Genomic DNA, 12894 nt, shown 5'->3' with positions numbered 1-12894 from the left:
TTTAATTTGCTTCACTTGTTCTAGCTTCTTAATGTCTCAAGGTGGAAAAATTAGATTGCTGACTTTAAAATCATTCTTCTTTTCTAATAGAAGCACCTTAAAGATATGTCTTTGTAAGCAGCTTTAGATGCACCCCACACATTTTGATATGCTCTGTTTCCACTGTCATTTCTTTAACAATATTTCAAATTCTCCTTGTGATTTCCTCTTTGATTCACGTGTTGTTTGAAGTCTAAAAATGGATTTTCTCTAGATGTCTTATTGTTACTGGTTTCTAAATTAATTCTATTGTTGGAGAACATGCATTGTAATATTTTGAAATTTGACTATGTCTATTATTCAGATATGATGTGTAGCATTCTCAAATTTAATCAGAGTGGTTTATAGTGTTATTCAGATTTTTTATATCATTATTTGTCTAACTTTTGTCATTTACTGAGAGAGGGGAATTAAAAAAATCTTTCATTGTAGATTTGGCATTTTCTTTTTTTAAAGCATATCTCTGGTAGACAGGATATAGTTGGGCCTTGCTATTGTATCAGAAAAAAGTCTTTTTCTGACTTTTAAAGTTTTTTCATTCATTTATTTATATTTGATACAATTATTGGTATGGTTGGGTATGGGTTTACCGTTCTTGTTATGTTTCCTGTTTGCCCTGTTTATTGATCCTCTGTCCTTCCTTTCCAGCTCTCTTTTAGATTAAAGTGTGTGTGTGTGTGTGTGTGTGTGTGTGTGTGTGTATTCATTGTATTTTAATTAATCTGTTCTGAGTAGCACTATAAAATCTCCCACTGTCCTTCTCCATCCCACTGAGACATCCTGTGTCCATTCTATATATACTACCTACTTTTTAAGTCAGTAGCCAGAAAATCTCTCCATTCTTGCTCATCAGAACTGTTCGGGTCTCTGATAAAGTCATAGCTTCCCAGGCATCATTCAGTGTATCGGCAGGCTCTGTGAAGTCTCTCCCTGTGCATGTGCAGCCTATTATTTGACCGATGGCTTAAGCAGAATCTCCTGGAGATTTCTGGCACTACTCTGCTCAGCTCCTTTCCTGCAACTTACCCTGCTCCACAAACTCTGGCCACATCAGCAACCCTGAACTTCTGAATCCCTGTCTCAGTGAAAATTCTGAGTCCCACTTGGGTTCTGTCTTCCATGCCTCGGTGCCTCCCAGCCAGAAAATCAGGACCGTTTGGGTTTCACCGTGTGTGTTTTTGCTCTTTCTTGTGCGGCCTGTTGGCTAATGTCTGAAACAGTTGCCTGAGATAATTTGTCTAGTATAGTAATTCTTTAGCTTGGGGAGGCTAATCTGCTACCATCATGGTTGGAAGCAAAAGTCTTTTCTACTTACTTTAAATGACAAACTGAATGCAGAACACCCATTCAGTCCTATGCTTCTGAGTCTGAATGTGCTTTTTAAATTGCAAAATGAATGGCCAGTCCTTTTGTTTGTTTATTTTGCTTTCTTTTTTCTACCTTTTTATAAAAAATATGGGTCTTACATAATAAGCAGCTTTTGGCCGGGTGATGTCACTCACAAATGGGACACTTAGGTACCCATGCACAAGACCAGCTCTTAGGGAGCTTACATTCTCATAAAAAAAACAGACATAAATGAAATACTTAGAATTTTGTCATACATATCAAATATACAGTTGACCCTTGAACAACACAGATTTGAATGGTGCAGATCCACATACAGTATACATGGATTTTTTTTTCAATAAATACTTGTACTATTTTTGATCTGCAGTTGGGAGTTCATGGATGGGAAGGTAAACTGTATGAACGGATCTATGCCATTTTACATAGGGGACTTGTGCATCCCCAGATTGTGTATCCACAGGGAGTCCTAGAACCCCTCCCCATTGACCTGTCCTCCTTGGATACCAAGGAGACTTAAGTCTTGGGGGAGTCAAAAGTTATACTCGGATTTTCGACTGCCTGAGGGGTTGGTTCCCCTAACTCCTGCATTCAAGGGCCAACTTTATATTATAATATATATATAATAATAGACATATGTAACTGTTTTAGTCATAGCATAAAGGAGGAAAGACTGTTTTGGAAGTAAGGTCAGAGAAATATGGAGAAAGCATGCTAGTTTTCAGAGATAACAACCAAAATGAGACCGTGCTAAGCAGAGGACTGGGCCATATGAAGGAGTAGTCCAGAGATGTGCGTGTCCTCTCTGTAGCTTGTAAAGGTGATCCAGGTTATCCAAAGGAGTTGTATTTTCAAAGTCATAGTAACATCTTTGTACCAGGCTAAAAGGATATCTAAAAATGTTTGAGATCCTTGCAGACAGTATTTAAGTGATGTAGAAAGATATCCTTGCTTTGACATTACCGTATACATCTTCTTCAAGAAATACAGTCTCAAGTCAGACTGCCTTGGGGTTGGTTATATCCCAGCCCCTGCCTGGCTGTGTGACCTTGGCCAGGTACTTAATCCCTCTGGACTCCCCAGTTAAATGGAGCATAATGCATCCTTCATAGGGTTTCTGTGAATTTCAAACGTCAGCACACATATACTTGGACCATGTCTGACGTGTAGTATGTGTTCATCATTAATTATTAGAACAACTGGATGCACTGAGGCTGTGGGTCAGTGATTGAAAAGCCTGTGAGCTTTGGGTCTGAACCCAGGAGCAGCACCACGTAGCATGTTTGCTAAGCACCAAGAGATCCCTGTTCACAGGCGTGGTACTTACAGACTCACTCTAAAAAGGCGCTCCACAAATTCGAAGCATACTTTTTGTGTTGTGTATTTGTACAGATGTTGGGTATTATTAGTCAAACCAAACAAGTCAGTTCCCACGAATTTTGGACAGTGGAAAGTTTTGGTAATACTGAGATACAGTTAATATGTTAACAACCCAGGAATTTGGGATTACTCAAATCCTATCCAGATGAGCTCCCTCACTCCAAAGGTTTCTTTGAGCAACCTTTACTTAAAAGCAAAGCTTTGTTACTGGCTTGGGCTTTGGCCCCAAGCACCTTACGTAGGCCTTGAGGAGCCTGATTCAAATCTTACTGATCCTTGGAAAGCAGCAGGAGCAAGTGTCGGGAGTCAGGCCCTAGAAGTGCAAGCAAGCCTTTTCTGATAACATTTTTTCTCTCCCTGCAAGAGATATGGCAGTATCACTAGAGAGAACCAAAGGCTTGGATATTAAGCTACTTGCATTAACAGAAGCAATAACAAAATTGAGGAAACTTTGACCTCTAGACCTCTGTGGGAGGTGAAGCCCAGTTCCCGTGGTCCCATTCCCTCCCAGTCTTCACCAGGCTGCTGCTGGAGGGATAGGCAGTTTTCAGGGCTTTGCTGAGGGCCAGAGTCCCAGGGTGGGACTTCCCAAGTGGTTAAAAGGGCACAGTACTCAGAGAGAGAAGTAAGATTTCCTTGTTAGGGCTTTGTTTGGAACACCTGCCTTAGGGGCTTGTCCTTCCACCTGAGAAAGATTTTAAGTGGGGAATCCCAGAAGACCTCATTCTCTAGTAAGTTCCTTATGCTTTTTTGCTAGTGGGTGTGGTCTCTGCTCTGGTCTGAATGGTGCAGTTCAAGATTTGGCCTTTGGATAAAACAGGGCAAACGGCATTCGGCTGCCTTGATTCCAGGGCATGTGGCTGCCCAAATGTAGCTCATGGCGTTCTACATAGCACCATCCTAGCTCATTGGTTTTCCATGGGACCTGGGGGGCAAAAGTCAACAGCTTCCTTTGTTCTCACTTTAGACATTGGTCAGGGCTCCTCAAGGAGGTGACCTGGTCAAATTTATCAAAATTACACCCCAGTATCGAGTGTGGGTCACAGCAGGTTGACTAGTAAGGAAAATTCAAACACGTTACTGGAGCACACACACACAGTTTAATCATTTATAGACAGTAAAATAAAATTCCTAAAATGGTAGGAACTGCATGTAAAATTCTGAACCCATTTTCTTTTAGGAAACACTTTTATAAATGGTGGTTAAATCCCAAATTAGTGCACATAACCCTTAAAGTAACTATTATTGTAATAATAGTAACACTTCAGTTATACCAAATCCCATTTTTTACCTCAGACTTATTTTGGTGAGGGAATTCATGTTGAGCTCCAATTTAAGATGCCTAAACTGTATTTCCCATGGGGATTGTAGGGTGTGGGCTGAACCAGAAAAACTGCTAATCAAGTCTTAAGGAAGCGATTCATTGTTATGTGAATGGAAGACCCCACTTCCCTACCCAGTCCCACTGTCCCTTACACTACATTCCCACCACCACTCACTGCCCCCCAAGATGCGCATGCGCGCGCGCGCACACACACACACACACACACACACACACACACATCCTATTACCAGAGCCTCTTTGGAAACAGGAATCATAAATTTGGCAAATTTTCTACTTTCACTTTATAAATGATGGGAAAATAGGCAATTCCTGTTCTCACTAAAGTAGATAAGATTTGTTTCTTGCCTCTCAGGTTAAATTTATGAGTTTATTTTTTCCTAAATATTGCTAAATCTACAGTGATTCAGTTCTTTTGTATTATGTTCTATATTTAGGTACTTTATATGTTAAATAGGTGAGTGTAGGCTGACAGTAACTCAGATAACATGGGAAAATATCATAGCCCAAAGCAGTTGCTTTATCTTGGATTAGTTTACATTTTGATCAATCATTGAAACTGTATAATTTCCAAACTTATTGCATCTTTAAAAGAAAAATGAGATTTTTAACTTCCAAAATGGCACATGTCAATGTTTCCAAACAACAAAGCTGTTCCCTGTCAAGAAAGAGAGAAAACTCTGTCAAAATGTTAAGCTTTGTGTTGGGAGGTAGAGACCCTTGTGGGAGAAGTGTTTTGTTGAAGTTATGAGTCATCCAGCTTCTATTGGAAGAGCAAAGCAGGAACAAGGAAGGTGTTCCATGCTAACATATGTCTTCTCTCTCACTAAGTTATTATTTAGAGTAAGCAATGGGAGACACTGGTGCTTTCAGCCGTTTGTTAATGTTCAATAGTCTCAGGCTTTTCAAAATAAGAATTCTGAGAAATCACGCCTTAGCAGGTAGAGGTGGGGAACATCCGGCCCAAGGGCCATATAAGGCCTGCAAAATCATTTGGTCTGGCCCTGCCAAGGCATTAGGGGTGAGTTAATTAAATGTTTGACCAAATATAGCAGGCTAATTTTTAGTTGATAAATTTATATGGCCCACAAATGATGTTATAAATATCTAAATGGCCCTTGGCAGAAAAAAGGTTCCCCACCCCTGCTTTAGCCCATAGACAGTGTCAGTTACTGCCTGGCATCCAGTAACTGTGTGTTGAAGATGCAATGAGAGACAGCATGATTCTAAGCATAAGGTACCGAAAAGTAATCTAACCACAATGCATGCAGAATGAAAGTGCTTGCAGACCTTGATCTGGATTACAAAATGTCATCCTTACAAAATTGCTTGGGTAGATATCAAGAATGAGAAAGTGAAAGATATTAGAAGATAAAGCCACAGAAGATGGATTTGCTTGGTAGTACAAATCACCCTCCCACCCCCAAACCCAGGAACACACCCCGTCTGCATCCCCTATGCATCTACATCAACCAAGTCAAATTTCCTTTTGTCTGTGGGTTTTTTCTCTTTTTCAATGTATTTACCTTTTGGAGACTGCATGGATTTATATTGCCATTCCCAAACAATACTCAGCAGAAAAATCATGGTTTAAATATTTTAAACAGAGAGAGGTCAAGAGCGTGTTACAGAAACAGGTGGGAACTACCAGAGCGATAGAGCAGAACCCCAGCATGGATATGCTGTGTTCACCACTGTACTATTTAAATTACAGGGAAGGCCTTGAATTCCATTGGAGACTCCAAGCTGCAATGGGCAGCCATGACATTGCCAGCATTCTTCTCTCTTTTAGTTGGCTTTGGTTTTGGAGCCTTATACTGGAAGGTAAGTGTTGTTTTTGTTTTTTTTGATCAGAAACTTTCTGAACTTTATATAGTTACTACTTCTTACTATAGTTACATAAGTGATTAACAAACAAACTGCCCTTTTCTGAGAAAGGATCTCACCAAGAAAATGATAAAATAAATGAAGTTCAACCTTAACTTAGTTACAAGAAAATTAAAATCTTAGAAAGGTTTCTTCCCATTGCCTATTATGCTTGGGAGACCACTCCTCTGGCTGAGAATGCAGACTGAAGAAATGCAACTGGTTTTAATAGCTTTAACTAAATATAAAATGGAAGGAGAATATGCTGAAAATCTTACAAAGCCAAACAGAAATGTCATTTGTATTATCTGCTAATTTGGATTTCTACTCCTTTGTTCTCTTCTTATTGAAGCCTGTCTAAAAGTTTAAAATGTGCTAAATCATTGTGACTCAGCTTTTTGAAATGTCTTTTGAATCTGATTACTGTTTAAATCTTTCAGTTTCTTTATTACGTTTTTGCCTCCCATATTCTAAAAATGTTGAGTTGATAATACCATGCATTTCTTATCATTTCTTAATGGAAAAATATTTTACATGCTGCATGCTGAAGACAACTGTTACTGGAGTTATTGACAAAAGATAAAGGTAGAGACCACTAACCTCTGAAATAGTATATTGTACACTGATATTTTTATGATATGTATCACTGTTCTTTTTCCAGAAGAAACAACCAAATCTTACAAGGGCAGTTGAAAATATACAGATTAATGAAGAGGATAATGAGATAAGGTATTTTGTTTTACTAAGTGTGTGCACCAGTAAGCTTGGCATTTCATGTACCATACACATGCTCATAATACCTATAAGAAGTGGTTCACTCTTATAATAGCATCCCCCAGCCAGTGCCCTCCAAGACTTTGTCCACACTTCTAACCCCTCACTCCTTCTTCAAGCCTACATCTCCATTTAGCTGTAGAACACCTTCACAACCCTTGGGTGTCAGAACTGGTCCTCTCTACTTTATTTCTTGCTCAGACTCCTGGTCATGGAGCTTGGTAGGCACGTTTGCTTATTCTTCTTTTCCACACTGTTACCAAGACATACTGATTCCTCTCTCAAATCTCTCACAAGCTTAGCTTTTTCTTTGGCCATAGTGATTATCTTCATCCAAATCTTTATTATGTTTTGCCTGAGTTGCTGCCACAGAATGTTTCTTTTTCTTAGCCCCTCTAAACTCTACATTTGTCTCATTCCTCCTTAAACTTTGGCTCATAACATCACTTCTAAGTCAAGATATTTTGTTATTTTTCTCTTGCATACTTAATATGTTTGCCATCATTCTAGTTTTTAGAGCCCTTAACTTTTCCCAACCTATTATTTTCTCTAAAGCCAAATATAAAAATTATTTTAAGATACCTTTCCATTTACTGTAGCTGACCCTGATCATTTGTTTATCTTATGCCATATTGCCCAATACTGATATTTTGATTTTATGTTCAGGTTTGATTTTCATTTGTCATATTACTATCTCTCAAATCATGCCTATATATACAGATTCACATGTTAAATACACATAAGCATTTTTAGTATGTGTATATGCATAGAGAATTTAAAAATCTACTTGGGAAACTGTATTGAGGCAGATAAATTCTTCCCTCATCCTTATAGTTATACTTATGAAGGTAAGCTTCCTACTCAACTTTGCAACCTTTTGTTACTGTGTTTACAGAAAAAAAGACCTGCCTTTTAAAATGCTTAGGTCATGTCAGAATTTCTGTCCACAAGCAAATAAGCATTTTTCTTGTTGTTTTTCAGTATGTTGCAAGAAAAAGAGAGAGAGTTTCAAGAAGTCTAATTGCTTGTATCCACACTGTTACTTTCGTATATTGGTAAGTTTTTAGAATGCAAGCTGAAATATTTAACAAAAATTACACAGCCAAAATTTCGAAACAAAATGTATTGTCTCCTATTGAACTGATATCAGTATGTGAACTGAAAAGCTCTGTCATATTTGAACTGTACATTTCAAATCCATTGTTATTCTGAAGCTTTGAAAGGCAAAGCACTGCTAGTCCTGGCCCGTGGATTCATCTGGTATGGGAGATTGTAAAAAATCAACAGATAAGTGTTTACTATTTTTGAGGCCAGAAAATAAATTACACAAGGGAATAGAGTAAATTAGGACTAAAATAAAATATTATTAATAGAGGGAGAATAAATAAAATCAATTTCAATTAGGTGTACCTACTGTAACGATAGAAAAAGTATTTCATTTGTTAGATGCTGAAAAGAACAAAAACTAAAAACATTTCCTTGCCATCTTAAGGAAAAGGAGAAAAGGTCAAAATATCTTACAGTCAGGAGAGGGGAACTGTCAAGGTGAAGTGCCGCCTGCCACATGTCTGGTAATCATTGTGCCTCATCACAGTACAGAGTCCAGGATGCACTGAATATTAACCACTGACAGATACCCGCTGTGGTTGTGTAGGTCTGCAGAGGGCTGGGAGGATGGGGAAGTGAGAAAACACGTCTAGAAGGCACTGGTGTTCAAACTCCAGACACTGTTGGGGAGCCCCCTGAATGGCACTAACCTGGTCCAGCATGGATGGATTCATGCTCTTCTCACTTGCACTTCTGCCAACCGGCTCTTAATATTGTTATGCCCGTGGAATCCTGAGCGCATTCATTACAGTGCGGTCTGAGTATTCTCTCATGCTCCTTAGTTCTTCCCATACTCTCTCATGACCACTAACTCTCCCAGATGGTACCTAGATGGTATAGACCGGTGGTCGGCAAACTGCGGCTCGCGAGCCACATGCGGCTCTATGGCCCCTTGAGTGTGGCTCTTCCACAAAATACCGGCTCTTCCACAAAATACCGACTTCTGCGCATGGGCCACGAAGTTTCAGTCGCACTGTACCTGCACACCCCCACATGGTATTTTGTGGAAGAGCCACACTCAAGGGGCCAAAGAGCCACATGTCGCGAGCCGCAGTTTGCCAACCACGGGATAAAACATCGTTTTCAACAATCCAAAAATCACATGATACAATAATAACGATGCCCCACATTTCTCTAACACTTTAACCTTCTACTGCACAGACTTCATCTTTGCCTTTAAACATGCTCTTGATCAATGTGTCCAAAGCATGACTCCTCACTTCTTTCTAGGCTCATTTTTCCTGTGATATGATGTAAATGAATACAACCCTAGTGCAACTCTTTTTATTTTCTGGAGTCACATTCCCCAAGATGAAGTCACTGTTTTGGCCTAGGAATCTATTTCTCTGTCCCCAACCACAATACAAGCCTCACTGTATCTTCCCTTTCTGCCATTTCAGCCCCCTAAGCCAGACATCCCAAATCACACATTAAATAGTTAATTGAGTCGTAAAGTGCAAGTAATGTCCTCTGTTGTGCGGTTTTGGATTGCACTGCTGGGATCCTGTTTTGGCACACGGGTCTTTAATCATGTGTTTTTAATTGTAGCCTTTGTCCTGTGACATTTGGAGAGTTGATTATGTGATGGGAAAACCCAGGGTACTTGTTTAAGAGACAAAAACATGGCATTTTAAAGCAATTGTAGTCAAGCAACTTATGCATCAGTCTACTAGCCCGGGGGAGCATTAAGGACAGGAACCAAGCCTGCCCGGTTCTCGCTGTAGCTCCTCACTTGTTTCCAGTACATTGTAGACTCTCAGGAAGTGTTTGCTGAATGAACAACTGAATGAATGAATAAACCCCAAGTGAAAGTTTACCAAGTAGGGAGAAGATCGTGAGATCTGCTGCACAACATTATATCTATAGTTAACGATGCTACAGTGTGTACATAAAATAAGAGTGTGTTGAGGGGAGATCTCACATTAGGTGTTCTTGCCTCAATAAGATAAAAAATTTTAATTGTTGATTGGCCATAGTACAAACAAGTGTAAAGTACTTCAGTGTTTGGGGATGTTTCAGAAAGTTGTCTCTTACAACAAATATGAGATCAGAGGATTCTGCTTATAGTGGATGGTTGGTAAAACTTGGAGATGGCAAACTTGATAGCAGTTTTCATTTCGGAATGGATATTATTGAAATCCCCTGTGAAATGATTTGTAATGGATCTATCATTGAAGTTACCTTTGGAAATACTATATCTATAGATAATATTAAAAATATATCTAAACGAGCAATTCTTTGTCCAAAAAATGAGCATGTTCAAAAATTAAATGAAGAAATTTTGGATATACTCAATGGAGATTTCACACATATTTGACTGATGATTCCATTGATTCCACAGATGATGCTGAAAAGGAAAATTTTCCCATCGAATTTCTTAATAGTATTACTCCTTCGGGAATGCCGTGTCATAAATTAAAATTGAAAGTGGGTGCAATCATCATGCTATTGAGAAATCTCAATAGTAAATGGGGTCTTTGTAATGGTACCAGATTTATTATCAAAAGATTACGACCTAACATTATCGAAGCTGAAGTATTAACAGGATCTGCAGGAGAGGTTGTTCTGATTCCAAGGATTAATTTGTCCCCATCTGACACTGGCCTCCCATTTAAATTGATTCGATGATGGTTTCCTGTGATGCCAGCATTTGTGATGACTATTAATAAATCACAAGGACAAACTCTAGACAGAGTAGGCTTATTCCTACCTGAACCCGTTTTCGCACATGGTCAGTTATATGTTGCTTTCTCTTGAGTTTGAAGAGCATGTGACGTTACAGTTAAAGTTCTAAATACTTCATCACAAGGGAAATTAGTCAAGCACTCTGAAAGTGTTTTCACTCTTAATGTGCTGTACAGGGAGATATTAGAATAAGTTTAATCACTTTATCAGTCATTGTTTGCATCACTGTTGTTTTTATATCATGTTTTTGTTGTTTTCATATCATGTTTTTGTCATTTTTATATCATGCCTCTGTTGTTATATGCTTTTGTTACTGTTTATTTATTAATAAATTTATATATTATTTTCATATACATTTTACTAATTTCCTTTCATCTCTCACACTTCTATTATAGAGAAAGGGCAAATAGCAATATTAAAATATCTCCGCTAATTCCCTTTTTTAAAAAAATATATTTTATTGATTTTTTACAGAGAGGAAGGGAGAGGGATAGTTAGAAATATTGATGAGAGAGAAACACCGATCAGCTGCCTCCTGCACACTCCCCACTGGGGATGTGCCCGCAATCAAGGTACATGCCCTTGACCAGAATCGAACCTGGGACCCTTGAGTCCGCAGGCCGATGCTCTATCCACTGAGCCAAACCGGTTAGGGCAATTAATTCCCTTTTAATGTGCACGAATTTCATGCACTGGGCTACTAGTGTGAGAATAAAATTTATGGCAATAAGCCCTAGACAGTGTTGCTAAGTGGTTAGAGTATCAGCCCAAGCACTGAAGGGTTGTGGGTTCAATTTCCGGTCAAGGGCATGTGCCCTGGGTTGCAGGTTGAACCCTGGCCCTGGTAGGGGAGGCAACCAATTGATGTGTCTCTCTATTTGTCTCACATATGTCTCTCTCTCCCTCCATCCCTCTCTTCTCTCCCCCTCCTTTCCTCTCTTCCACCCTCTCTAAAAAGAAAAAAAAATGGAAAAAATATCCTCGGTGAGGATTAACACACAGAAAAATTTCTGGAAATAGGAACAAAAGTAGACTTTTGTATGTCAAAGTAAATAAGTTAAATGCTGAAGATAGGAAAAAGGAAGAAAAAAGGGGCAGCTTATTATCATAAATCTGCATACTCCAAAGTCAAAATGTGTATCATTTGTAATCATTTATTGAGTACCCACTGTATAGAGGAAAGCCTTTTGCTTGCCCCTATACCAATACAAGTTTAAAACTTCTGAGGAACTTTGAGTATAATTTGGGGAAAAGGATGTGGTTCAGGGAAAGGTTTGGGAGAGCAGACTCTGACATGGGAGAAGAAATCTGCTGAAAACTAAGAATAACAGTAGTAAAAAGTACCAAGATAGAAACGAAATGGGGAGTTGTAATTATATATTTTAAAATTTAGACATAATTTGAATTATATTCATTTTCTTGGTTAACAAGAAAGGGGGAAATACAGGGAGAATGACTCAGATTTATGGTGAGGATTTCTACCTGAAATGGAAGTTTCACTCACATTTTAAATCAGGACAAATATTGGAACACTAGAACAGAAACAGTGGAATAGTTAGTTCTCCAAAGGAAATAACCTACAATTGGAAATGAAGAGGGGAATTTGATATTCTTTATTTTATTTTTTAATCTTCACCCAAGGATATTTTTCCATTGGCTTTTTTTTTTTCTCAGAGAGAGTGGAAGGGAGAGGGAAAGACAGAGAGAGAGAAACATCCATCAATGTGAGAGAGACGCATCGATTGGTTGCCTTCTGCACAGGGACTGGGATTGAGCCTGCAACTGAGGTACATGCCCTTGAGTGGAATCGAACCTGGGCCCCTTCAGTCTGTGGGCCAGTGCTCTACCCAGTGAGCCAAATCATCTAGGGCAAGAGTTTGAGATTTTAAATACAAGAAAAGGAAGGAATATAAAATAATGAACTAGAAACAAAAGAAAGTGCCTCTAAGAGAAAATATACTAAAACTGTGTTTATTTGACATCAGACATGAAAAATGTCTATAAGAAAAATTAAAAATCCATTTGGTCAATTAGCTGATGCCAAGTATCCATATGTAACATTCCTCTATAATTTTTCATTTATTGGGTTATGTACAGCACAGTTTGAGAGAAATGGAATATATTATAGGAAGATTTTGCTCTTCGTTCTTCATTCTTTGCATTATTCAATGCAAAGCTTAATATAACCTAGTTGTATCCTCAGATTGCTTATAGCCTACAAAAGGAAATAGGACATATGCATAATAACCTATTTGAAAAAGTTTAAAAAGTAACTAAAGGAGCTTACAAGGAAAATGCAATAAGAGACCTGAGGTAAGGCCATTGCAGATGGTTGTATAGGCTGTGCCTGCATC

General features: G+C 38.6%; 1 protein-coding gene across 9 annotated transcripts in view; it reads left to right on the top strand.

The window, feature by feature from the left end:
- KITLG (KIT ligand) overlaps positions 1–12894 on the top strand; it is an 88602-nt gene that overhangs the window by 68109 nt on the left and 7599 nt on the right. For 7 of the 9 annotated variants that reach the window (XM_023749785.1, XM_023749783.1, XM_023749777.1 and 4 more), the window contains 2 exons: positions 5823–5932; positions 6636–6703. In XM_023749785.1, the coding sequence (XP_023605553.1) occupies positions 5823–5932; positions 6636–6703 (178 nt within the window). Of the gene's footprint in view, positions 1–5822; positions 5933–6635; positions 6704–7729; positions 7804–12894 lie in introns of all 9 variants that reach the window. The other 2 variants (XM_006084002.3, XM_023749780.1) reach the window with 1 other exon arrangement.

The sequence above is a fragment of the Myotis lucifugus genome, unplaced genomic scaffold (assembly GCF_000147115.1).
Source record: "Myotis lucifugus unplaced genomic scaffold, Myoluc2.0 scaffold_9, whole genome shotgun sequence".
Lineage (NCBI taxonomy): Eukaryota > Metazoa > Chordata > Mammalia > Chiroptera > Vespertilionidae > Myotis > Myotis lucifugus.
Note: the sequence above shows the minus strand (reverse complement) of the source record. Positions and strands in the feature narration are given on the sequence as shown.